We start from the raw sequence: 26,840 nt of genomic DNA, 5'->3' as shown, positions 1-26,840 counted from the left end.
GTATGTGAACCCCTTAGGATTACCTGAACTTCAATTATTGTCTCCACAATATATATTATTTACAGACATTTCTTAGGATCGCCCCATTAAAAATGAAAGGGAAATAAATCAGGACGTATTCTAGTATCAAGCTTCAACTGATCACATACAAAGTTCACAATCATACGTATTGAACACACCGTGTAAACATTCACAGCGCAGGGTAGATAAAATATGTGGACCCCTAAGGCTAGGTTTCCACTTGGGTTTTTGTCTGGCGTTTTTTTCTTGATGAAAAACGCCAGGAAAAACGCCAAGAAAACTGCCACTGCATTTACCTGCGTTTTGGTGTTTTTTCTGGACTTTTTTCTGGCGTTTTAGCCTTTCTGTGGAAATTGCTTTTTTTGACCTTAGGCAGTTTTTCCAGCCTTTACAAGTTAGAAGTTTTCATTATTATTTACACATAGCTATCATAATGTTGGGTACATTATTTAAAAATGTTTAGTTTATATTGGAGTCAAGAGTCTCTCGTCATGGGTGTCATGTTCCCTTTTGTCAATAGCAGATTTTATAAAAGAGGTCATGAATTTGCTAATGTCTTAAAAATATCATGAAAATTAAACCAGGAAATATGTCTTTTTACATCTTACATAATTAGTTTTCTGCTTTTCTAAATAATGATCTGTTTAGTAACTTAATATGTTTAATAACTCCCACTTTTTCGCATTTTGGCAAAGTTTGACAAACGTAACGTTAAAATGATATTTCTGATCATGCTTGCCAACTTTAGATTTCATCGGAACAGTCCCATGAACTTGCTTTTTTTCCTCCACCGACCACCAGCCCCACCTGTTACCATCTCTACTTTATGGATATAAGAATAAAAAAAAATCCAAACTCTGGTAAGCAGTTATTATGCTTGAAGAAACTTTAATATGCGAAAAAGGATGTAATTATTTTTTGCAGATTCAGCTTTAATAGACAATGTTAAACTTCATAAGCTAAACAAAAAATTGTATATTGTGAGCAGGTTCCTTGCACGGTTATACTTTACAGATGATTTTAGCATCCTGCAGTATATTGACTCAAGTTTCTCCCCTTGCACTTGTTTCTCCAGGCAACCCTAAAACAAAAGGCAAAAAATGACATATCAATATGTTCTTTATTATGTCTATGAATTACTGATCACTATAGATGCATTTTAGCAGAATTATTACTCTGGATTCCTGAAGTTTTAAATGGCACTAGTTTTTAAGATGTGTTGTGAAGATGACATACAACATGCTACATGGTTCCCTAAATAGAGAAACCAGTCTTATGAGCAGGACATCTGTGGAATGGTGGTGTAGCATGACAAAAATGGTCATGATATTGTTACTCACCTGTCCTTGGCTCCCACATTGCCGCAACAGCCGCCGCGAAGGAGAGGGAGACTCCCCTCCAACGCACGGCCACCTCCACTGCAGCCGCCACGGAGGAGAGGGAGACCCCCCTCCAACGCACGGCCACCCCCACGAGGGAGACCCCCCTCCAACGCACGGCCACCTCCACTACAGCCACCATGGAGGAGAGGGAGACCCCCCTCCAACGCCCGGCCACCTCCGCAGCAGCTGTCACGAAGGAGAGGGAGACCCCCTTCCGCTCCTGTCCTCGGAAGTGCCGCGCAGGAGAGGCAGACCTCCTGGTACACGGCGTTCTGCTTCTGCGCTCTGGTGGCGAACTCCCAAATTGCAGGGCTATATGAAGGGAGGTTACGCCACACTCATGATGGCCGCGAATCCCGGACACCGGAAGTGTCGTCATGAGGTTTTGGCGGGAGATTCGAACTTCCCCTGCGGTTCACTATTGAAACCTGCTCAGTTCAGTTATGCCTTGCCTTCTGATGGTTGTCTATGCCTAGTGCTAGCTCCCAGATAGCGTTTGATTACTGTTTACCGTGTTTGATCCTGGCTCGTCTGACTTCGTTGTTTTCCTGAATCCTGACCTCGGCTACGTTATACGACTATCCTGCTCTCCAGAATCCTGACCTCGGCTTATATGAACTGTTCTGTCCTGGAGTCCTACCTGACCACGGTGTCTCCAATTACTTGTACGTGACAGATATATCCAAAACTATTCAGAAAAAAGATGGGGTTGGGCAAATCTGGAACTTATCTGTACTCAATGGCATTGCAAAATAAGTAAAGTAAAACATAATTGTCAGATTTTGGCAATGCTCAAAAACAAGGATTAAGAAAAACAAGGATTAAACAATAACATATTTTTTATCCTCAAAACATGGTCTTACCAGGCTCCTAGGCCATTGGGGTCACGTACAATCCTCTTAGCGCATTCTATGTCATCAAGAATGTTATCATTCAAAAGACCTAAACCAAAGAATGAGAAGCGTGAGGTAAGATTACAGGAAATGTAAATAATGTTTGAATTATTATAATGTTTGGTTATCAGGAATGCAAATGTCCATGGAAGTATGTTTTATACAAGAAAATGCAAGTTATTCATGAACCAGAGGCTCACTGGGCTAGGGCCATCATAATGTAAAGATGAAAGTATTACTCTGCTGAGACGTTAATGACCATTTGTTACATAGTGGCTGATCGTTGGGGGAGGGAGGTAGAAACTTGCTTTCTATACAATGTGTTGTCATAAAGCAGTATGTTTTATTTTGTTCAATATACTTTTTTATTTTTATTTTTTTTACAGAGGATCAGTCTTCTCCGTCTAAAAAGTACTTGTTGATAATTTATCCAAATGACCTTAAATATTACATAAAGACTGAGAGAGAGTTTAGCTGCCGGCAGTCATGATTTGACGTCAAGAAGCAAACTATTATTTCGTATTTTGTTAAAATGGAACATTTGGAATGCTGTCTTTCATGGTGAAAAAGGTTTTTAAACTACAAAAAATAACAACAAATCTCTATGAACAAATGTTATGGTAAGTAAAAGACAGTAAAAAGATTAAATAGATAGAATCTGCAGAAACGTTTTTTTTTTTGGAGAGTTTCCTTAGGCCTGATAAAATGGACCACTCCAGGGTTTATCTTGAAATACTTGGTCCTAGAACACTTACTTTGACAGCTGATTCCGCATGCATTTTTACTTCTTGATGTCTTCCCATCATTACACCACCATTTGCTGTTGATTTGAAATATTCCATAGTCCCGGCTAGGGCCATTGTTGTTGATGGCTGTGGTACTATAATCACTCTCGTGTTTGGCAAGGCATACCCCTGGTGAATATATGAATACATATTAATATACACACATCATCAAAAAACAGGGTTGCACAGTGTATGCAAAGCATATCTGTATTGTATGTCTGGGATAAGTGAATAGTTAAGGTACTAAACGATTGACCATTGCTTCCATGCATCAGTTTCGGTCAATGTGGCTTTCCTCTTCAGCTTGTATAATGTTTTAATGTTTAACACATGGGTGGACTATCAAAGGCTGAAGTCAGACTTAAGCCTGTCACTTGACTCAGTCTGGCCCAGTAATGTGTTTAAGTCCCAAACAGTGGTAACACCGATGTACGTTAAGGTTATCTACCTTCACATTTTGATCCATACTTTGGTATTACTTTTGGGTTTAAATGATCAGGTTGTGCATGATAAAACTAATGTTATGTTTGGTTCCTAGAGTTTATGACCATGTACGAATAATAGAATAAAAAAATAGAGACACAGCATAGTTTGAAATGTTTGAAACAGAAAGTGGTTAGCTAAGGTCCAAGTTGAGGAACTTTCTCAACTAACCAGAAGAAATAGGTTTTACGTTAGTTTGCATGTCCTCTATGTGTGAGATCTTATTTAGGCACTGTTGGCTAATAAATGTTGGTCTTCATTTAGATTTGAAACCCTGTTTAGATGAGAGAATCTCAGATTTTAGGATACGATGACCCAAGCTGTTGAAATTCTCACAAGTAACTATTAGCAACTCAGCAAGGGCAAGGGAGCATTACTGTATACAAATATACGCACAATTAGCCGCGCTATATCCATGATATCCAGCCAGCCCAGTTTCCTTGAAAATTTTGAGAAGTTCGCACTTAGTGTAGCGTTTTCCATGAGTTCCAATTATTATGCTGATAAAGATGGCCAAGTACAGAACCCCCTTCATGTTTGCACTCTTCAAAGAAAGCTGTCGAGTAGTTTTTTGTTTTATATGCAGATCTATACACACAAGAAAAAAATACAAAACAGTTTAGACAGTCTCATGAGTAGTATTCACTAAGGGCTGGACTGGCGCTCATGGCTGAACTGGCACAAAAGTAACCACTTTGATGGAGACTTTTTATTGCCCTAGACCAGTGTCCAAGAAACAATAAAACCCACAACATGTTTTATCCCACTGCTTTCTATTTAGATCCAAATGTGGAATGAAAAAAAAGCATTTAATTAAAATATTCTTAACATTATTTACACATAGCTATCATAATGTTGGGTACATTATTTAAAAATGTTTAGTTTATATTGGAGTGCAATATAATAGGAGATAGAAATTACCGATTTTAAATTCACATAATTCTTTATATTTGTAACAACTACTTATCTGCAGCCAGGTGTTTCAAGAATATAAATGTGTTTTTTTATCAGTTATGATTATTAAATATAAAAACTAAATAATATAGCAAGCATGCCATCAATCAATTTGCCATGTCATCTGACCTACAATGGCTTGCAAGTCTCTTCTTCAGGCATATTATATATTTGGTTTCACCAAATTAGCTTTTTTTCTATGGACTGAATATATAACTGAAGATATATTCATCATAATAGAAAGAGAAATTGAATCACAATTGATGAATCTAGTGATATATTAATATTCCTAATAATAGCAGAACTAACTATATGTGTCATATACTGTATACTTTACCGTCTTCAAATAATTCTGAGGGAGTCTTACCACCTTCTTTCTATCCAAAGGAATGGATGAATGATGTCCGATCTACAGAATATATATCTGAAATATTTAGGTGTGTCTGATTAAATCTGGGTGTGTCGTGTAAAATTGGGGGTGTCTCTGTGAGGAAATCTGTTTAATTTATTTTCAGTTTTTGAAAACGGAATTAGTAAAATAAACAAAACTCTTACTCGATTGAACAGTAGTGTAAATCCAGTTATCAGGCACAATCAAACGCACACTCTTTACAAAGTATACTATTACAAGTGTAGCTCCCTCCTCTCAGGGAACAGAATGACTCAGAATTCATCGGATGCAGGTCAGTGCTATTAGGTGGTGTTGGAACACTGATTCACCCCTTCGTTAAAATGCTTCACCTCATGGACCCAAAGTATATTGATCAAACGTGCTTAATTGATTATAATTATATATTGCATTACCCAAGAGCAAATTATGGTAGATTGCCATGAAAAGCTAGTAGCCTTGTCACAATTCTGGGAACTCCATCACAATAAACACTCACGGGCCACTTTATTAGGTAGACCTTGCTAGTACCGTGTTGGCATATTGGCAGATTGAGATCTGGTGACTGTGGGAGCCAGTGGAGTTCAGTGAACTCATTGTCATGTTCAAGAAACCAGTTTGAGATGCTGTGAGCTTTTTGCATTATCCTGCTGGAAGTAGCCATCAGAAAATGGGTACACTGTGAATCAAGACGCATCAGACCAGGCAACGTTCTTCCAGTCTTCCATTGTCCAATTTTGGTGAGCCTGTGCGAATTGTAGCCTCAGTTTCCTGTTCTAAGCTGACAGGAGTGGCACCCGGTGTGGTGGTCTTCTACTGCTGTAGCACAGCTGCTACATATGATATCCCCTTTTGCGGAAGAACTCCAAGAAGGAAGAATATTGCAGATGGATTCATGTGGTTCATCTGTGCTGCCAAGCGGTGATGTACCGCTGTCAGTTTCTTCAGACAGTATATTACAATACTATACAGTAGATAGATAGATAGACTTAACAATAAATATACACACACAAATATTTCTGGCCCTACTAGATAAGCATACCTGGGAACTTCTGGGCTTCGGCTACCCGGAGCCTTCCCTTGCCGGACGTGGCCACGACTGCACACAGACGTTCCCGCCTTTTCTTTTGCACCATTTTGTTATTATGTGTGATATTAACCCCTTAATAACAACGCCCCTACATGTACGGGCTCAAAATACATTGTTTTCAATCTAGTGCTACTAGTGCTATATAAATAAATGTAATGTACTGGTGTTCAGCCAGTAACGGCTCACTGTATATCATGGGAGCTGCAGTTAGTGTGTAGTGTAGGCCACGACAACCCCAGTCTGTAACTACAATTCCCATGAAGTTCATCAATATGGCTGCTGAATGTTATTGTAGATGCAATCCACAAATATTTGTGTTTGTACTGAAGACTATTTGTAGACCCAGCCACCCAAAATCCAATCTAGAGTTACCAGCTACTATCGGTGGCTTAACATCATGAGAGTTGCAGTCAAGAAAAGTAATGTTGTATTGTGTAGTGCAGAATTATTAGTTACGGCAAGGTAAATAGGACACAGTAGTTGTAATATTTGGCACTCCAGTTGCCCTCACTTTCTCATGATGCATAACATACCAGACTGGCTAATAGCCATGGGAGCTATCTATGAAGAAGCAGCTACCAGTGTGAAGAGGAGGGGACCAGCTAAAGGGAAAAAAAGAGAGCAGAACAAACCACTTTGATAGCCAAGGGGTGTACAGTTTAACAATAAGCTTTTTTTGTCAACTACCATGTATTTTTTCTGCCTCTATGTCTGGTTAACTTAGTTTAAACAAAAGAATAAAGTAATCCTGTGCAAAAAAACACTAGAAACACTAAAACCCAAAAGTACAGCACTTCCAAAAAAAGAGTATGTTAATACTTAAACTAATAGTGTAAAACTGTAAATGAAAAAAATTAATACTAGAGGGGTTTAATTGTTCAACTCTGCCCCCCAGACTTGTCTCCTGTGCTTCAGACTCCCTGGTGTCTTGTGGGGGCAACCGGTCTGCTTGATGCGGGTAGGACACCTCCGCTGCTCCCCCGCACTTCCACTGGGGCTTCTATGACTGAGCACCGGTCATGTCATACAAGCCCCAGCGGAAATGCCGGGTAGCAGCGGAGGTTGCCTGGCAAACGTTCACCGGCTGCGAGAGAGTTGGATCAGGTCCTCTATTTAAGGTCGGATTATAAGACGACCTCAAATATAAGACAAGTGTTATTTTTCACAAAAAAAACTTACTTATATTAGAGCAAATACGGTAATCTCTCAGCTGTTAGTGAGTTTGGCTGCTCCTTGTCCAGTTTTATTCCTACAAAGCTGTTTCAGGATGGTATCCTAGATAATGGAGAATTTGATTTTCTCCAAGTTAAACATCCTAGTGGTTGTTACTTTTATTTTCTACCAGAAATCCACAAGAATCTCAAAATGTCCCCCTGGAACACCAATTACTGCAGGGACTGGTCCCCTTAATTCTAATTTGTCTCATTATTTAGATATTTTTTGCAACCCTTTGTAGTCGCGTTAGCCTCTTACATTAAAGACACCATTGACATTATAAACACTATGGAACAAATCAAGTGGTTGCCTGGTTATAGATGGGCTTACCTGGGAACTCTCCGGGTTTGACCCTGAGATTGCCAGGTGAGCGGGACCTGGGTATTGACACGCCCTGTTCCCCGCCCTTTTTTCCATTAAATGGGAGTGTTACCCTCTGCCGTCCCCAACGTCAGCGGGAACTCCCTCAACGTCATTGGGAACGTCAGTGTGCAGTCCGGGCCCGCGTCCCGCAAGGGTAACAGCAGATGTTACCTGCTTGTACACCTGCATCATGGCCAGGGAATTACTGCTATGAGAAATATACTTCTTTCATCTAATATGTGCTTAAAACAAATTGATTTTGTTAGTGAAGCAGCAGGTTTTATTTTAAAACACATTTACTTTTATTTCGATAAACAGATGTGTGGCACCGCTGTGGGAACCAGCTTTGTGAAATTTGGTGTGAACACCCTTTGGCTTCAAAACAGGATCAATTCTTATAGGTACACTTGCAGACACTTTAAGGAACTGGGCAGGCTGGCTGTTTCAAATATCGTGAATAATTAGCCACAGTTCTTCTGCGGATTTAGGAAGCCTCAGTTGCGTAATCCCAGGCAGACTTTATGATGTTTAGATCAGAGCTGTGTGGGGGCCCTACAATCATTTTCAGGACTCATTGTTTTTCTTCACATTTGGGGCCAATAAAATGCCTTCCTGATAGTACTACCTACACCTCTAAGTATTAAGGTGTAGGTCATTCTAACCAAATCCCCAACTCCATTTGCAGAAATGTATCCACGAACTTGCAAGGAACCTCAACCTTGTACCGCTCTGCAGCTGAAAAAACTGTAATATTTTTACTCATCAGTCCAGTCTCCATGTTGTAGGTATGGCTTTCTGGCCTCAAGTCTTCCATGAAGACCACTTCTGACCAGATTTCTAGACAGTAAATGAGCGTACCAAGGTCCCACTGTTCTCTGCTAATGCTGAGCTGATGGCACTGGTGGACATCTTCCAATGGCAAAGGCAAGTAAGCATGATGTGTTACCTTGGCTGACCACTGCATCTACGTTCCTCAACAAGAAACATTGGTTCTTCATAGTTTTTCAAAAGAGCTTGGGCAGAACATCTGGAAACCCTCGTGTGCCTTGAAATTTCTGCCTGGCGGAGACCTTGCTGATTCAGTATAACTACCTTGTGTCTTGTTGGTGTGCTCAGTCTTAATGATTGTGTTTCCACCTACATATTAAATTGATAATTATTAGCTCCTGTTTAGTATAATTGTTTAATCATACACCTAATTGTATGCCTACAAAATTCCTTGCTTCGTGTGAATGTACCTAGAAGAATTGATGCTGTTTTGAAGGCAAATGGGTGGTCACACCAAATATTGATTAAATACATATTTGTGGTAGGGGAAAAAAATGTGTGAAAAGCCCAGTGGGTCTGAATAGGTGTAAAACATATGTGAGACGCCTAGTGGGTCTGAATAGGTGCCAAGACCCTGAAAACGACCCCGTAGGTAGGAAAGAAACCTACCTCACAGGAAGGAGAAGGAAGAGGGATAGGAAAGGAAGAATATAGAAACTGAGGGGAGTACGGAGAGTAAACTGAGGGTTGGTGTGGACAGGAAGAATGGAAACGTAATGCCTTGAAGGGAAGGATGCTGAAAAGGGGGGTTATAAATACTCCTTAAGACCCCTCCCACAAATACAGGCTGTAATACAGTCTTTATGTTTGTGGTAGGGGTAAAACATGCGTAAAACGACCAGTGGTCTGAATAGGTGTAAACATGCGCAAGGAACCCAGTGGGTCTGAATATGTATAAAACAGTCTGAATAGGAGTAAAACATGCGCAAGAATTGGTGGTTAGACCCTGAAAAAGCTCCCTTAGGTAGGAAAGTTGCCAAAGAAACAACCGCCGCTGAGTGTAGGAGCAGAGTAGGGTTTGTAGGTAAGCCTGTGAACAACTGTAGAATCAAGCAGGGGTAAATAGGGGTTAATAGAGGGCAAAGTATATCAGTGGAGAGAGAAACTGCCTAAGCGTCCTTAAACCCCCCTTTCCCAGCACATAAACAGGTTGAGCTAATAAGCAGCTCTGAGGAAATAAAAACAAGCTCCCCCTCTCATGAAAACTAGCAGAACTGCGCAGAAGTGAAGTATACAGATGTGTGTATATATATATATATATATATATTTATATATTTATATACTGTTAATGTTGTAGGAAGGTAGGAGCACCATTTCTACATATATATTATAACATTATTGACTATATTATATAATAACATTGGAATATATTAAATAAAAAATATCATTGAAATTATATTTGGTTTAGTAAATTGTCTGCTTTTTGGAGGGAAACTTAACCGGTCATTATTCTACGGTATGGCTTTCTGGCCTCAAGTCTTCCATGAAGACCACTTCTGACCAGATTTCTAGACAGTAAATGAGCGTACCAAGGTCCCACTGTTCTCTGCTAATGCTGAGCTGATGGCACTGGTGGACATCTTCCAATGGCAAAGGCAAGTAAGCATGATGTGTTACCTTGGCTGACCACTGCATCTACGTTCCTCAACAAGAAACATTGGTTCTTCATAGTTTTTCAAAAGAGCTTGGGCAGAACATCTGGAAACCCTCGTGTGCCTTGAAATTTCTGCCTGGCGGAGACCTTGCTGATTCAGTATAACTACCTTGTGTCTTGTTGGTGTGCTCAGTCTTGCCATGGTGTATGACTTTTGCCATTACAACTGTCTTGTGAGTTTGGGTGTTCCCCATCCAGCTGTCTCTGTTACAGTTAATGATTGTGTTTCCACCTACATATTAAATTGATAATTATTAGCTCCTGTTTAGTATAATTGTTTAATCATACACCTAATTGTATGCCTACAAAATTCCTTGCTTCGTGTGAATGTACCTAGAAGAATTGATGCTGTTTTGAAGGCAAATGGGTGGTCACACCAAATATTGATTAAATACATATTTGTGGTAGGGGAAAAACATGCGTGAAAAGCCCAGTGGGTCTGAATAGGTGTAAAACATATGTGAGACGCCTAGTGGGTCTGAATAGGTGCCAAGACCCTGAAAACGACCCCGTAGGTAGGAAAGAAACCTACCTCACAGGAAGGAGAAGGAAGAGGGATAGGAAAGGAAGAATATAGAAACTGAGGGGAGTACGGAGAGTAAACTGAGGGTTGGTGTGGACAGGAAGAATGGAAACGTAATGCCTTGAAGGGAAGGATGCTGAAAAGGGGGGTTATAAATACTCCTTAAGACCCCTCCCACAAATACAGGCTGTAATACAGTCTTTATGTTTGTGGTAGGGGTAAAACATGCGTAAAACGACCAGTGGTCTGAATAGGTGTAAACATGCGCAAGGAACCCAGTGGGTCTGAATATGTATAAAACAGTCTGAATAGGAGTAAAACATGCGCAAGAATTGGTGGTTAGACCCTGAAAAAGCTCCCTTAGGTAGGAAAGTTGCCAAAGAAACAACCGCCGCTGAGTGTAGGAGCAGAGTAGGGTTTGTAGGTAAGCCTGTGAACAACTGTAGAATCAAGCAGGGGTAAATAGGGGTTAATAGAGGGCAAAGTATATCAGTGGAGAGAGAAACGGCCTAAGCGTCCTTAAACCCCCTTTCCCAGCACATAAACAGGTTGAGCTAATAAGCAGCTCTGAGGAAATAAAAACGAGCTCCCCCTCTCATGAAAACTAGCAGAACTGCGCAGAAGTGAAGTATACAGATGTGTATATATATATATATATTTATATATTTATATACTGTTAATGTTGTAGGAAGGTAGGAACACCATTTCTACATATATATTATAACATTATTGACTATATTATATAATAACATTGGAATATATTAAATAAAAAATATCATTGAAATTATATTTGGTTTAGTAAATTGTCTGCTTTTTGGAGGGAAACTTAACCGGTCATTATTCTACAATGCAACTCAGGTATCCTTTCATTAATAAAATTATGACTAGTGTACTTTTATAATAAGCCCCCCCTGAATTATGGTTCAGCAACGATTCTAATTGTACCTTTCCCAACTCCTATATCCAGTGGCGTCGCTACAGGGGGGCAATTGCCCCCCCTAGGTTATTCCTTGCCCCCCCTGTTGCCCCCCCGCCGAATTTGTAACCACCCAGGACAGTCCTTGACTGCTAACGACGGCATGGTGCCGTCGCTAGCAGTCCCAGTCAGGTGCTAACGACGGCACCATGCCGTCACTAGCACTATGTTACCTTGATGGAGGTCTCTGGACCTCTAACACCACCTACCACGGCGATCTGCCCCTCACACTGAAGGGCATCACCGGGTCCACCCGATCTGCCCGGTGACGTCTCGCGCAATGACGCGATGACGTCACCGCGCAACTTTATTAACAACTGACAATTGTCAGTTAAAGAGGTATGGGGGCATGCTGCTTAGATGCCTGTATCTCAGGCATCTAAGCAGATACATACCCCCAACATATACCGTTGGAAAGGTAATCGCCTCACCTTTCCAACGGTATATAGATTGTAAAAAATAATAAAAATATTAAGTTAAAAAAAATAAAAATGTAAAAAAAATGATTTGGGGGTCTCTAACGGCAGACAAAAAAAAGATCAAAATTGCTGAGAGACCCCCAAATTAAATTATTTAAACATAAAGTAGTTTAACTTTAAAAAAAAAAAAATTTAAGTATTCTAGCTAAATGATCACTGTGGTAGCCAATGTTACCACAGCGATCATATAGCTATAAAAAGTCACATTCCCTTTTTAAAAATGGCCGATACTAATTTTTAATCCTATGATCCCTTTGATCATGGGGTTAAATTTAGCCAACGGTAGAGGGAGGCAATTTTTGAAATCCTGATGAATTGCAAATATTATTAAAATCAGCCATTTAGCCTGTGCCATACGTGAGTAACCATATCATCCCTGGAGCGCCTTGCATTTTTACTGCAAAACTTATTTTTTTCTCCCTTTCCCATCATTTCTTTGGGATTGTAAGGGGAAAGAATGGTGTGTGCTACTGTGAGTAAATGTATGGAAAGAATGGCGTGTGCTTCTGTGAGTGAATGGAGATATGAAAGGCGTGTGAATGGTCAGTAATTAGGGTTGAAGCCTTGACGTGGCATTACTGCTCACGTAGGAAGTTAAATTATGGCACAAAAAGTACACATTTGCAAAAACGACATCCCTTGGCGCATCAAATGAGGGGCTGCATGTGTTTCTAGTACAAACCTGGAGTGCGCAAGACGCAAATGAACATGTCATTATGGTTAGAAAAAACATATTTTCAAGCCAAAGCGACATATTCCATCATTATTTGTGCACTCAACTTTTGTCCTAGAAATACACGTAGCCCCTCATTTGAAGCTCCAAGGGGTGTAGTTTCTTAAAATGGATGAATTGTCTGAATGAGGAATAGCATGACTTAATATGTGGATGAATTGTTTGAATGAGGGAGAGCATGAGTTAATATGTGGATGAATTGTCTGAATGAGGGAGAGCATGAGTTAATATGTGGATGATTTGTCTGAATGAGGGAGAGCATGAGTTAATGTGATTGTGTGTATCATAGATGTATAATTGTGGAAGGGCAAAGATGGCACTAGTAGGATGTTTGAGCCTTGGGGACCAAGATGGCACAGGCAGGGTGTGTATGGGACAAAGATGGCAAATCTTATGTGTGTTATCTGGGTGCTGGCCAGGTTCTATGTGGGCAGTGTGGTTGGGGTGTGCAACCTGTGATCTATCCCTGTAATTTAGGAGGTTTTAAATATACCTTTAATGCCGTGAATTCCAATTGATCTGTACCTGCAAAGCTGGGTTTTTGTGTTATTCTGTAGATCCATATCTGCTATGCTATGTTTCCATACATTATTTATGTATACCTGCAAACACAGGGTTTGTATGTCTTGTTCAGTTGATTAATACCTGCAATGCTGTTTCCATGTATTGATTTTATCTATACCTGCAATGCTACATTTCATATATTATTATTGTATACCTGCAAATACAGGATTTGTTTGATTCTGTTTATTTGATATATACCTTCAGTGCTGAGATCACAAGTGAATTTCAATTGATCTATACATGCAAAGCTGGGTTTGTGTGTTAATGTGTTGATCTATACCTGCTATCGGCAGCAGGTTCTAATATTTATATATATATTTATATATATATCGGCAGCAGGGACTAATATTAGGCCCTGAAATCATTTAGTGGAAAAGTTAAGGTATTGTGTTGTTTAAAGGATTTCAAGGATTAGTCGTACTAAATTGTGTCTTCAGGCTTCCCATGTTGAATGATCAAGTATTGTATTGTCCAATAACAAAAGTATCATTCCATAGCACATTACTTTTGGCAATATATATATATATATATATATATATATATATATATATATATATATATATATATGTGTGTGTGTGTGTAGTCATCATATATGTGTGTGTCATACCACTGAAAAAACAGTGGTGTGATTTAATGGTGGAAATTATTAATGCCCCCCCAGTTTGACTGTGGTATCTTGTGTGCCCCCCCTATATATTGTTTCTAGAGTCGCCACTGCCTATATCACAAGGATGTTCCCTAAAACTAGGTTTAAAAAGGCCAACTGTCTTAAATTACAAGAGATGTATTACTCTCTTTCTTGTTCCGGTGGCATGTGTGGTGCGTGCGTCATGTCAGCAGCACTGGAGCTGAACATGATGACTAAAAACAACCAAGATAACATGTATCTCGTGTCCGACAGAACCCTCCTTACTATCAGTATCTGACCAGCTTCCACTGTAGACATTATGAAGACTCGCTCCACTGTGACTAGCAAACCGGTTACCAAGAAACTATGGTCTAACTAGAAGGTAGTAGATCCCTATAACCACATAAACTAAACCTATAAAAAAAAGGCCGACGCACATTTGGCCAAGGCTTAGCTCTGCTCCTCTCGCGGGACCACCAAATAATAATGCATCCCCTGGCAGTATAGTACTATAGGGGTATAGAGATTTGAATTCACTGATCAAGGGTAACAATTATTGCTATGTGGATTTCAAAGTTACTTGAGCCCAACACAGCTGTTGCTTTCTTTTTTTAAATTAAATTCCATATTTACCAACTTTCTGATTTCCCAGGTTGAGCAGAGATGAAGGGGTCATGCACCACCCTACCCACATTCAATGTGAAGTCATGGGACAATCTGAAGATAAAATGTCCTACGCCTTCCTCTTCTGCATGTACAGTGCGTGATTTGTCCACAACAATGGCCCAAATGGGCCAAAATTTGTTGGGCCAAAAGAAACTCTGATAACATTGACAAGTTACAGCATTTAGCAATACGGTTTAGCAATCATATGTAAATGATAATCATATCAGTAGGACACAAAAAAGGAGATTATACAGTAAGCTTGGTATAATAAGACAAATAATTCATTTGATCTGGCTTATACAGCGCCTGTTAACAGACATATTATGCAGTATGGGTGTAGCTAACGATAACATTTACACAACTGGCATAGAGATCTTAGTGAAACTTAAATCTCTTTAAAACTTCATACTCCGTAAATATATTCTTGAGATACTTATAAGATCATGGAGGAAGCCAAGCTGATTGGAGTTAGCGTAGGTGACTTGCGATTGTGAATACCTAGACTTTCAAAATAAAATAAATTAAAATAGATGGATTTACTTAATAATTGTGTGCATTTTAGCTTTCAATGTAGCAAACTTTAACACGTCTCTCTTTGTGATGGTTTAGTGTGAAGCAGTAGAGAGAATTGTCCCTTTGACTAGTAGTCGGTGCCACCATGACTACAGATGAAGGGAAAGATAACATTCAGACAGTGGCCACAACATTTATCTGTGTACAAGCACCTTCAACTTGTAGTTACATTACAGACCATACTGATTCTTCTTTGCATAGCCATCAATGGGTTTTGTACATGTTCACAAAGGCAAAAGAGTAAAAATGTGTACAACGCCATAAAAAACAACACACAGTACTGATCTTCAAAGTAGAAACGATTATGCCAAGGTCTTGGATTTGCATTTTTTTTGTAAATAACTATATGGTTGACTGACATGACCTGGGCTCTCATCACTTTTTCACATTTTGTTTTTCTGAAGCAATGAGGACTAGGGTGGAATACACAAAGTGTTTTGGAATTGGAAAGGCAGTCCCTATTCAGGACTTGTGTCCAGATGTCTCAGAATTCCCCTCTGTAGCCCCACTTCATCTTCAGTGGAAGACTTTGGACAAGCGCAGCATTATTGACCAATGTAATGTACAGTTGGTTAATCACAGATGTGTTGCAGCAGGTGTAGCATTTCAGGTACGATTGCTGCTATGCCCCTCAAAAGACATTTAGTAGGTTTACTAAAGCAGGTAATTCTAGTAGATTTTCAGTAAGCATGATGAAGTTCCAAGCCTAGGTTCTCCTGCATGATTGATTAGTGGATGAGGAGGCTTTCAAGAAATCTCTCTGACCGCATTACACAGGGCCAACCACATCTTTCAGGTTGACATTGCAATTTTCGTGCAATAAACACCAAAGCTCCAATGATCTTGTCAGTCATCCTCGATATTGTGAGTAGACCCAGGGCAATTCCATGAGAATTCCCTTACTGGCAGGTAGTTTTCCAACCACTGTCAGTGTCAGCTCATCATGAATGTTCAGAGGCTGATCTTTGGCTTCTGCTTCACAGAAACATGCCATTTAATCTTTATTTTATCTGCTAAAATGCTGTAGAAAGGGTTGCATCCACATGCACAGAAAAGTTGTATGGTGAGGAGTATTGCATTATAGCTACGCAACTTTCTATGGCCACAATGCAACAAGAGAACTCAATGACTTTTAAAAATGATTAAGTAAGATATTTATTGACAAACCATACAATGTTCTCAAAACATAACATACAAACTGATAAATAAACATGAACAGAATTAAAATTAGATACACAAAATAAAATTAGATACAAAAAACACTAAGTATTCTATCATATTTTTAACAATATAGTTGGAGAGTAGATTCATATTTAAAAGGAGAACTCCCACCATTATTTCTACATTTACATGTTTGGCTACCTAGCAATACACTTTTCGTTGGGGAGAATACCAGTAAGTATGTTTTTGTTACTTGAAGAAGATGAGCAAGAAACCTACAAAGTTTAACATGGGTGTTCCTTAGTTCCTGTTGTTCCTTGTATTGTTCACAAAGTTGATGTGTTAGAAGCAGGAAAAATGGGTAAGTGTAAGGATGTGAGCGACTTTGACAAGGGCCAAATTGTGATGGCTAAACGACTGGATCAGAACAACTCCAAAACTGCGGCTCTTGTGGGGTGTTCCCAATCTGCAGTGGTCAGTACCTATCAAAAGTGGTCCAAGGAAGGAAAGTGGTCATGGGCGGCCAAGGAGAAGGCTGGCCCCACTGAAATCCAACAGATGAGCTACTGTAGCTCAAATTACTGAAAAAGTCAATGCGGTTCTGATAGAAAGGTGTCAGAACACACAGGGCATCGCAGTTTGTTGCATATGGGGCTGCTTAGGCACAGACCAGTCGGGGTGCCCACATGGACCCCTGTCCACTGCTGAAAGCACCTACAATTCGTACGATCTGTGCCGTGTTCTGATCTGCAAGACGCTTCCAGGTAGTGAGAACGCAGAGGATAGATAAGTAATAAGTAAAACATCCCTTACAACCATAGGTCAAGGTCAACCACGCAAAATCATGAACTACCCTAAATCAGGGCAGCTCCCCCAGGAGGAGGAGGGTTCTTTCTTTGTGCTTTGAGTCATTTGTGCTATACAACAGGACATCATATCCCAGTGCTCTGTCTCAGAATGTTCTATTACACATTTTACTTTCTCCCACTACAGGTCCAGGATAGCTCAGGGACACTGTTGTATCAGCCACAGTGTTAATTATTGAAGGACAGAGCTCAACATTTGAGGCCTATTTCTACCAACTCACCGCTTAGTGAACATACACCTCAGCTGTGTTGCTATGTACTATGTTATCTATATCACCAGACAAGCAGGCTTTGTGTAAAGTAATCTGTTTTATTTCATCGCACGCAGGAAGCTATTAGCTACCACAGGGAATTGTTTGGAAGTATCAACAATCAACAATTGTTCTTGATGCCAATCAGAAAGTGTGCCAGCTGCAAATCTTGTATCTTATCACCTGTTGCTGTTCATTGTGCAGACACTTTTAAGAAAATATAGCTGTTAATAGGATCAAACATTTATTTTAGGAATGTGAACAGGTTCCTTTGTACTTGATTTTGGCATGGCTGTTACACGTGTATTAGAGGGTGGCAGATACCAGAAGTGTGGCATTCATATTATATATTTATCAAGAACAATACGTCAGGTGCCTGGGAGGTGATGAAATATTGGACCCAGGCGCTAATTACCCTTGGCTTATACCTGGATCATTGCAATCTTACCGTATGTGTTAGCATATGTGTAAGTATGTTACTGTGTATTCCTATGTGTGTATGTTATTGTGTTACTGAGTGTGTGTATGTTATTATGTGTATGTTACTGTGTGTTAGTATGTTAATATGCGTGTGTGTATGTTAGTATGTGTGTTAATTAGTATAGCTGGAAAAAACTGACAGGCTCCTAAATCCAAACCAAATTTGTCAACCCCTGTGATATAGGTTAAACACAAGGGACTTATGTCTCTTTTCAAGCTTACTAATAGTAACAGTTTAAAAGTAATGTAAAAAAGGTATATTACACAAAAGGTGGAAAATGTGTTATGGAATGGATCATGTTAAAAAACCAGTAGATTTTGGGGGACTAGAATATCGCTGACCTAGCACATTCTGAATGCAGGCTTACACATGCAACTCTTGCAACAGTCTTTTTATATTCTATAAGAAAGCAAACCATTGGTTTGTGATAACTTTTGTTATGTGCATTTCTTGTGTTTTCAGAAGCCTCAATTACTATGCCAGTATCACAACCTCATGCTGACGAGTCCCACTAGAGACAAAACAGCTGTCCATGACTAGTGATCTGGCTACTGCACCTCTTTCCCGAGCGTTGGCTAAATGCTCAACATAACATTAATTTTCACTAATATATATAAAAAATGGGCCAAAATTGAAAAAAAAGACCAACAACATATGCTTCATTATGAGGTGATCCTGAATATAGGCTGACTCTTCAAACCCTGGATCTTAACCCATTCAGGACAAAGGCATTTTTACACTTCCAGAGCAGTTCAATTTTTTATTTTTTTTATTTTTGCATGTCCTTGTTTAACTTTAATTAATTTTCCACATTTAATGTACCTCCACATTTTTTGTAGTGTAATTTTGTTTTCTAACGTAGACTAAAACCTTAAATCTGTAGTCGAGTTGAATGTAAAAAAAAGTCAAAGTCTTTGAAAAAGTAAACACAATAAAAATACACCTTTGCTGCCCACTGACTCTTTTTTTCTAATTAAGATATATATATATATATCTATCTATAACAGCTTAAAAAAGCAGACGCTATCTTGCCCCCACCCCTGGGGCCTTTGCTGTAGGTTCCTAATCTCTCTGTGTCGAGGGGTTTTGCTCCATGCTGTGTATCCATTGTATGCTGTTGAACTATATATTATCTTCCTGTATGTTCTTGTATCATTGCCTATGTATGCTATGTAACTTGGATATATGGATGTGTCTTCCTTTTAATAAACGCTGAATTAACAAAAAAAAAAAAAAAGCAGATGCTATGAATTTAAAAATAAAAGCTGCCGTGACCCGGATTCGAACCGGGGTTGCTGCGGCCACAACGCAGAGTACTAACCACTATACGATCACGGCACGCCACTTGAAGAGATGGATCATTGTGGATACAAGGCAGTGTCACTTACTTAAGTATCACTTAACCTGGCTGAGTTCTGAAATGGAATGCAGTGTCATTTCTGAAGATGTCACAAACCATCAATAAAAACAAAACAAAAAACTCACCAGGCCATTGTACTTGAAACTTCTTGTATAGCAAATGGTTATTTATGCTAAAATAAGGGTGATTAGGTATTTCCTCATATAATGTGGGACAGCAATGTTGCTAATAAAATCCAAAGTATATTTTAAACGGTAACTTCAGCATCACTGATTACCTCTGCATTAACAAGAGTTGTCCTAACTTTTTTTCCCAAAGAGGACACAACTTGAGGAAGCTTTAGTTGGGACTGAGTGCAACATTGTTTAAGCAGGGCATTCCTCAATTTTAGTATCTGTAGGCAGGGCCGGCCCGACAATGGAGCCGAGTGGGGCAACTGCTCCAGGCGGCACTTTTGAAGGGGCGGCACTTTGCCACCTTTTGTTTTTTAAAGCGGAAGAAAGAGAGAGAGAGAGAGAGAGGGGGCGCCGAGTGGTTTTATCTTACCAAGTTGTCAGTACCTGCTCGGCGTCCCTCTCTCCTCTGCGAGCCCTCTAGCTCAGCCTCGGTGCCGGCTTGTAATGCTGAGCGCCGGAAGATGACATCGGTATTTTAAACTTCGCCCCAGGCAGCATTTTGTCTTGGGCTGGCCCTGTCTGTAGGTGCAAATTGTTATGAGACGCACTACTGGTTATGTCCTGTTTATCCATTGTAAAGTGCTGTGGAATATAAGTGCAACATATAAATCAATAAATAATAATTATATGAGGTACTGAAATGGCCTTGGTAAGAAAAGCTGACAAAGTGGACACAGAAGATCCTTTATATGCAAATCACAGTTGATTGAGATTAAAAAAATATATTATGGTAGCCAAATAACTTGGATTTTTGTATGAAAAAAATAATTTTGAAGAAAGTGACACGTCTGTTTTATCTTCATCTCAATCCACAGCGATCAGCTTTACCATACTGTTGAGTGGCTCGCCGTGATCGTATAGTGGTTAGTACTCTGCGTTGTGGCCGCAGCAACCCCGGTTCGAATCCGGGTCACGGCAGTTAATTTTTCTTAAAAATGGTTGAGCAGTAAATGATTGTCATTATTGTACATTTCTTTCATTATTTAGTCTTTAGGTACACTTGTCACTGTTCTGAGTAGATGGAAACTGTCATGAGATGCGCTATTGGTTATTGGTTATTTATCCATTGTAAAGTGCTGTGGAATATGAGTGCAACATATAAATTAATAAATAATAATAAGATGAAGTACTGAAATGACCTTGATTAAAAAAAAAAGCTGACAAAGTGGACACAGAGGAAGCACATATACCGTATTGGCCCGAATATAGGCCGCACTTTTTTCCCCCACTTTAAGTCTTTAAAGTGGGGGTGCGGCCTATATTCGGGGTCTAGCGCCCGACGCCCGGGACATGCAGTCCCGGGCGCCGGGCAGGCAGCGGGGTTAGGATACAGATCCCCCGCAGCGGTGCAGGGGACCTGTATCCTACTGTCTGATACGCTCAGACAGCCTCCCCTGCCGGCACTTTCCACGGGGGGAGTACCGGCACGGGAGGTTGTCTAAGCGCATCGCACGGACGTTCACCAGCAGTGGCGATGCGCCGTTGCCGGTGAACATCCACACGATGCATTTTAACCCCCCGACTTACCAGAGCAGACTCCCGGGTGTCTTGCAGGGCCGGCGGAAGACATCTACGCAATACGCGTATACAACTTCCGGTTCCGGCACTTCCGCTGAGTGCCGGCACCGGGAGTTGTATACACGATGTGCATAGATGTCCCCCTCTGGCCCCGTAAGACACCCGGGAGTCTACTCTGGTAAATCGGGGGGGGGGCAGAGTGGCAGCATATCGAGGGGGAGGACAGAGTGGCAGCATATCGAGGGGGGGGGAGAGGACAGAGTGGCTGCATATCTCGGGGGGGGAGAGGACAGAGTGGCAGCATATCTCGGGGGGGTAGGACAGAGTGGCAGCATATCTCGGGGGGGTAGGACAGAGTGGCAGCATATCTCGTGGGGGAGAGGACAGAGTGGCAGCATGTTTTTTGGTGCTTTTTTAAAGAAAAAAACTTTTTCTTTAAAAAAGCACCAAACTTTTAGGGTGCGGCCTATATACGGGGGCGGCCTATATCCGAGCCAATACGTTATATATATATATATATATATATATAGAGGGAGAAGCCAAATGGCATAAAAACCCAAGGACAGAGTATAGAACATTTGATACTGTCCTAACCTCAACGTGCGAGGAAAGGGATTTAGGGGTAGGCAGACAATGCAGTAGAGCAGCAGGTAATGCTAGCAGAATGCTTGGTTGTATAGCGAAAAGTATTAGCAGTAGAAAGAGCCGTTGTACAGATCACTGGTGAGACCTCACTTGGAGTATTGTGTACAGTACTGGAGACCGGATCTCCAGAAGGATATAGATATGTTGGAGAAAGTTCAGAGAAGGGATACTAAAATGGTTCATGGATTACAGGATAAACCTTACCAGGACAGGTTAAAGGATCGTAACATATACAGCCTGGAAGAAAGACGTGACGGGGGGATACGATAGAAACACTTAAATACTTAAAGGGAATCAACAAGATAAAGGAAGAGAGTTTATTTGAAAGGAGAAATACTACCACAACAAGAGGACATATTCATAAGCTATAGGGGCAAAGGATTAATGATAACAGGAAATATTACTTTACAGAAAGGGTAGTGGACGCATGGAATAGCCTTCCAACAGAAGTGGTAGATGATAATACAGTATTATTTATTATTATTATTTATTGTTTTATATAGCGCCATCAAATTCCGTAGCGCTGTACAATGGGGTACAGTAAAGACATTTAGGCAAGCATGGGATAGGCATAATGCCAAGCTAGATATAGGATAAGGGTGGGTACTAAGGAAAGTACTCAGAGGTTGGGCAGACTGGATGGGCCTAATGGTTCTTATCTGCCGTCACTTTCTATGTATTTATGATTCTATATTTCTAACTTTATGTACTTGTATGTTAATATAGTTACTGCTCTCACATTTCAAAACATCAAACTCATCAAAAGTTAAACCATGGTTTAAAATTTAAAATGGTAAACGTTTACAAATTATCCAGAAACAATACGGATATGTATATTCTGGAGGAGAGGGAAGAGAAGGGAGATGTGATTCAAACATTTACATACAATTCTGAAAATGTGTGATCTAGACAGCAGCCTGCTTTTCATCACTTAGTGTGGCTCGCCGTGATCGTATAGTGGTTAGTACTCTGCGTTGTGGCCGCAGCAACCCCGGTTCGAATCCGGGTCACGGCAGTTATTTTGTTAGCAGGCAATCTTTGTAAAAAAAATAAGAATTAGCAAGGACAATTTACAATAACTTTAATAACAATGGTAAAAAAAAGAGGGAGACGAGGACCCTCATATATACTTGTATATGAAGATATTACATATTACATATGGAGATATTATATAAACAGGTTTTAACTTGTTTGTCTTTGATTGGTTCCACTTGTCTTCATCCTGAATAAAGACTTTCTTGCAATTTTAACCACAATCTTCCTTTTCATTTTAAATTGGAGATCAGGACCAACCATCTGTCTCACAGGAAAAATGATCAGTGGGTTGGATATGACCAACTGCACACTACATGAGCATGAAAATTCCGTTGTTGGCCACGCTTAACGTCATCAGGCTGCCGCTGGCCTTAAAGTGCCAGGACCAACCTGTCATCGCCAGTCAGGTCCTGTTTAGTTGACGCACAAAATGTATATACATAGAGCTTTTGTTTTAAACCATATTAATATAAAAATATCGTATTTATCACCACAGCAGCCTAAAATGTCCAAAATGTAAAACAAGGCCCACTGTTTCACACTTTAGCTTAGGATTTCTTCAACATGTTAAGTATCACGACTGGAAAAAAAAAAACGATTTATCCATTGTCATCGTGTGTTAATACACCACATACATAGATCCTTTATTTTTTTCGAGGGTCCAAAATGCTTAATACTAAACTCACTATTAGTTTAATATTTTTTGGGTTGGTGGACAGGGGACGTATTCTTAGGGAGACACTCCAGCCATCATAGACACTTTAATGAATATGATTGCATATGGTTCCTTTAAATGTTTGTGATGCCCCCCTTGCAGAACCTATCAGCAGCAATTTGCTGTGCAGGAGGTGACTTCAGATAAACACATCTCTGGTCACATGGTTTATTCACTGCTAGTCAGCTCAAGCCCAGTGCACATGTGCAGAAAGAGGTCTGCTCGATTTCAATCATCACAGTATGGAGGAGGCATTCTGTTGCAGCTCTGCAGCTGCAGCTTCTACTAAAGATAAGTACTTTATTTTTCACAGGTGTAAAGCATGCATAAGGTACTCATAAAGTTACTTTAATATGTCTTATTTGTTTAAAAGGCTGCCTAAGACACTGGAGTGTCCCTTTAAGATGACCAGATGTAATTTATGCAACTTTCCATGACAAAATAACACAGGGAGGATCTTTTGCTAAGCCTTTTTTTTTTTCAAAATTCACTGGCAACAGCTGAAAGGGCACTACTAGGTTTATAGAAGCGTAAATGCATTTAGAGTGTATGAACGTGCACTCCCAATGTCTATGCACCTGTAAATGGCACATACAAAGCAGTGCTGTGCGCTAAATAAAGGAAGCTGCTGGATCGGTGTGCATAAAACAAAAGATTAGTGTAGCAGTTTTAAAATGTCTCTGTCCCTTTAAAACAATTAGTGGAGGAGGAAAAAAAAAAAAGCGTCGCCCAACGTGGGGCTCGAACCCACGACCCTGAGATTAAGAGTCTCATGCTCTACCGACTGAGCTAGCCGGGCTCTGCGTGGTAATGCAGTCAAATCCGAGGGAGGGATTGTATAAGAGATCACAAATGAAATATAGTCTTTTGCTCAGGACCATAGATATACATAGAAGATAATACTTATTAGTGTTAATATAGGAAGAAGGAAAAAACATATTTGGGGATCTGTCTTTTATGTTACAGATGACGATCTTATATTTTAAAAAATAAAAATTATTTAAAAAATAAATATATATTTAACACCATATAAGCAACAGTATTTAGTGTTTGGAACCACCTTTATTGGAGTACTTAGGCTTAGTGGTGGGCTAAGCCTTATATGGCCATACAGCATGACTAAATCTCAATAAATTTGTTTTCTTGAAAACTATAGTTGTGAAGGTTTGTAACCTGTTTGGTGTGCTAGACACTAACACAACTACACATTTAACACTAACATACAATAACAGACTCACATGCAGAACCTCACACTATCACACATCAAAACACTAGCACAACCAGATATTCACTAAGCTGAATCCACCCCACCCCCTGCTGTAGCAAGGTTTCCCTGGATTTTTCATTTGTCTTGTGTGATTGATAGAACGGATGTCAGAGGTACACTAATCACCCCTGATCTCGGGTGCTTTAACTATGTTGAACTAGCTCACTTTGGCTTATTAATAATGAAACTACCACAAGGGGGCAGCATTGGCTGAGTAATTGATGTTTGGTAAAAGTAAACTAAAAGGAAGTGACTTCTGAGGTCTGAATAAAAGGTGAAAATAAATGGAAAAAACTCCATGTTATTCTTAAGCAAATACAGTATGTAGAGCTACAGCCCTAGGCCAGAACTACTCGTTTAAATCAGATCTTGTTCTACAAGTTTCCATTAGTAGTCTTTACTCTCAATGCACTGGGGTCATGAGTAGTATCAGTATCCTCAAAGCAGGGGCATGTAAGAAAAGATTTATCTCAGACCCAATTTTACTCTACTACTCCTTTATACGTGCCTGTTAATTAATCATATATATTTTGTTAATGTAAAATTAATGTACTCTTTATAGATAATGGTTAATAATAAAAAATGAAACTTCCCATACCGGGAGTCGAACCCGGGCCGCCTGGGTGAAAACCAGGAATCCTAACCGCTAGACCATATGGGAGTTTACTGTGAAATTTTGAAGTATTAATTCTTTAGTTTCAGATTCTCCAGCCATGGTGCCACAACCTAGCACTCCGTATTGTCAATCTTCCACCGCTATAATGTGCACTGCACTGTATGACTGCATTTAGCACTGTTAGCATAATATCAAACATGACGTAACAATTGATACTAAATCCATGGAACTGCTAAATTAAACTGTAACTTTTACTGAAATGCACAAAGAGTACTCTACTAATAACCAGATGAGAACGGTCAAAAATAAGGATAGGGTTAAAAATACATATCTCCATTACCTCTAGTGTTGATTATTGCTAGAAATCGCCGAAACACATTGTTCTTGTGGAACCTAGTTCTTTTTGGCAGTAGTACCAGTAGTTACATGTGTATTTTTTTTTACATTTGATTTCAGTCTTTAACCCCTTAAGGCTCTTGCTGTTTATTATAAACTGTATTTTGCATATTGTTGGAACTAGATGGACTAGATTTTTGTTTTCTTATTTTTTCTTTATTTTACTAATCACATTGTGATTAGTGACCTGGTCTCCATTGACCTTCATGGTTGAATTCAGTACCTTATTTAACCTGCTGGGTTCTCAGGAGAGTCTAGAAGACCTTCTTGGGAACTTATTTATTTTTTGGTGGGCACCAGCATCTTCAAGAGGCAAAATGCCTCGCTAAGGCGCATGTGCCAGCTCTCCGAGGCAGTCATAGTGCTTCCTGGGATGGAAGTGTTGCTGTTTGAGCTAATCGAAGGTGATTGTTGATCATCTACTAACTTCTTGTAAAGCAGGCAGCTGGCATCATACTTAATAGGTGGAGCGACCAGACGTTGATGCTGCTACAGTTTATGCTGTTGCTGCAGTATTTATAATGTTATAATGATTTACTGATAGGGAGACTAAATACTGAATTGTCCATTTAGAAAGACACTCTTCCCTCATGTGAAGAGAAAGGGTGAGATCCATGGATTAATGTCAGGACCCGGGCGAGCAGGTCGGGTAGGAGCCCATGTGCAGGGGACACTGGGGAGTTTGTCTGTACACCTCATGTGCAGGGGACACTGGGGAGTTTGTCTGTACCCCTTTATGCATATTGATGGGTAGGTAGGTACAGACAGGTTACCAGACGAATTAGCAGGACTGGAAAACAGAATAGTGGGGAGCTGAGGCAGAGACAGGGGAGCTGAGGCAGAGACAGGGGAGCTGAGGCAGTGGTGGATGGCAGGTAAGCCCGCTGGCAGAGGCTGACGGCAGGTAAGCCCGCTGGCAGAGGCGGACGGCAGGTAAGCATGCTGGCAGAGGCGGACGGCAGGTAAGCCCGCTGGCAGAGGCGGACGGCAGGTAAGCCCGCTGGCAGGGCTGAAGGCAGGAACAATACAGGATCAGGTACAGGTCCAGAGCAAAGCGGTCCTCCAACGTTAATGCCAAGGCCCTGACTGAAGGTCTTTAACCCCTTAAGGACCGGGCTCGTTTTTTTGTTTTTGTACCCTGTGGGACCGAGGCTG

General features: G+C 40.2%; 1 protein-coding gene and 5 non-coding genes across 6 annotated transcripts; 2 read left to right on the top strand and 4 right to left on the bottom strand.

Annotated features, from left to right (window-relative positions):
* Window positions 1-931: 931 nt before the first annotated feature.
* LOC128490727 (lysozyme C-1-like) lies at window positions 932-4,966 on the bottom strand. The gene is made up of 5 exons (XM_053462754.1): window positions 4,844-4,966; window positions 3,961-4,152; window positions 3,052-3,210; window positions 2,267-2,345; window positions 932-1,102 (listed from the first exon to the last, which is right to left on the bottom strand). Exons 2-5 carry the CDS (start codon window positions 4,097-4,099, stop codon window positions 1,042-1,044), a joined length of 438 nt encoding a protein of 145 aa, XP_053318729.1. The 5' UTR covers window positions 4,100-4,152; window positions 4,844-4,966; the 3' UTR covers window positions 932-1,041.
* A 14,257-nt stretch (window positions 4,967-19,223) lies between these two features.
* TRNAH-GUG (transfer RNA histidin (anticodon GUG)) lies at window positions 19,224-19,295 on the bottom strand. The gene has a single exon. It is a non-coding gene; the product is annotated as a tRNA-His (tRNA).
* A 1,044-nt stretch (window positions 19,296-20,339) lies between these two features.
* TRNAH-GUG (transfer RNA histidin (anticodon GUG)) lies at window positions 20,340-20,411 on the top strand. The gene has a single exon. It is a non-coding gene; the product is annotated as a tRNA-His (tRNA).
* A 2,188-nt stretch (window positions 20,412-22,599) lies between these two features.
* TRNAH-GUG (transfer RNA histidin (anticodon GUG)) lies at window positions 22,600-22,671 on the top strand. The gene has a single exon. It is a non-coding gene; the product is annotated as a tRNA-His (tRNA).
* A 1,461-nt stretch (window positions 22,672-24,132) lies between these two features.
* On the bottom strand, window positions 24,133-24,205 carry TRNAK-CUU (transfer RNA lysine (anticodon CUU)). The gene has a single exon. It is a non-coding gene; the product is annotated as a tRNA-Lys (tRNA).
* A 1,057-nt stretch (window positions 24,206-25,262) lies between these two features.
* Window positions 25,263-25,334, bottom strand: TRNAE-UUC (transfer RNA glutamic acid (anticodon UUC)). The gene has a single exon. It is a non-coding gene; the product is annotated as a tRNA-Glu (tRNA).
* Window positions 25,335-26,840: the final 1,506 nt, after the last annotated feature.

Source organism: Spea bombifrons, chromosome 4 (assembly GCF_027358695.1).
Source record: "Spea bombifrons isolate aSpeBom1 chromosome 4, aSpeBom1.2.pri, whole genome shotgun sequence".
In the NCBI taxonomy this organism is placed as follows: domain Eukaryota; kingdom Metazoa; phylum Chordata; class Amphibia; order Anura; family Pelobatidae; genus Spea; species Spea bombifrons.
This window is presented reverse-complemented; position numbering and strand designations above follow the sequence as displayed.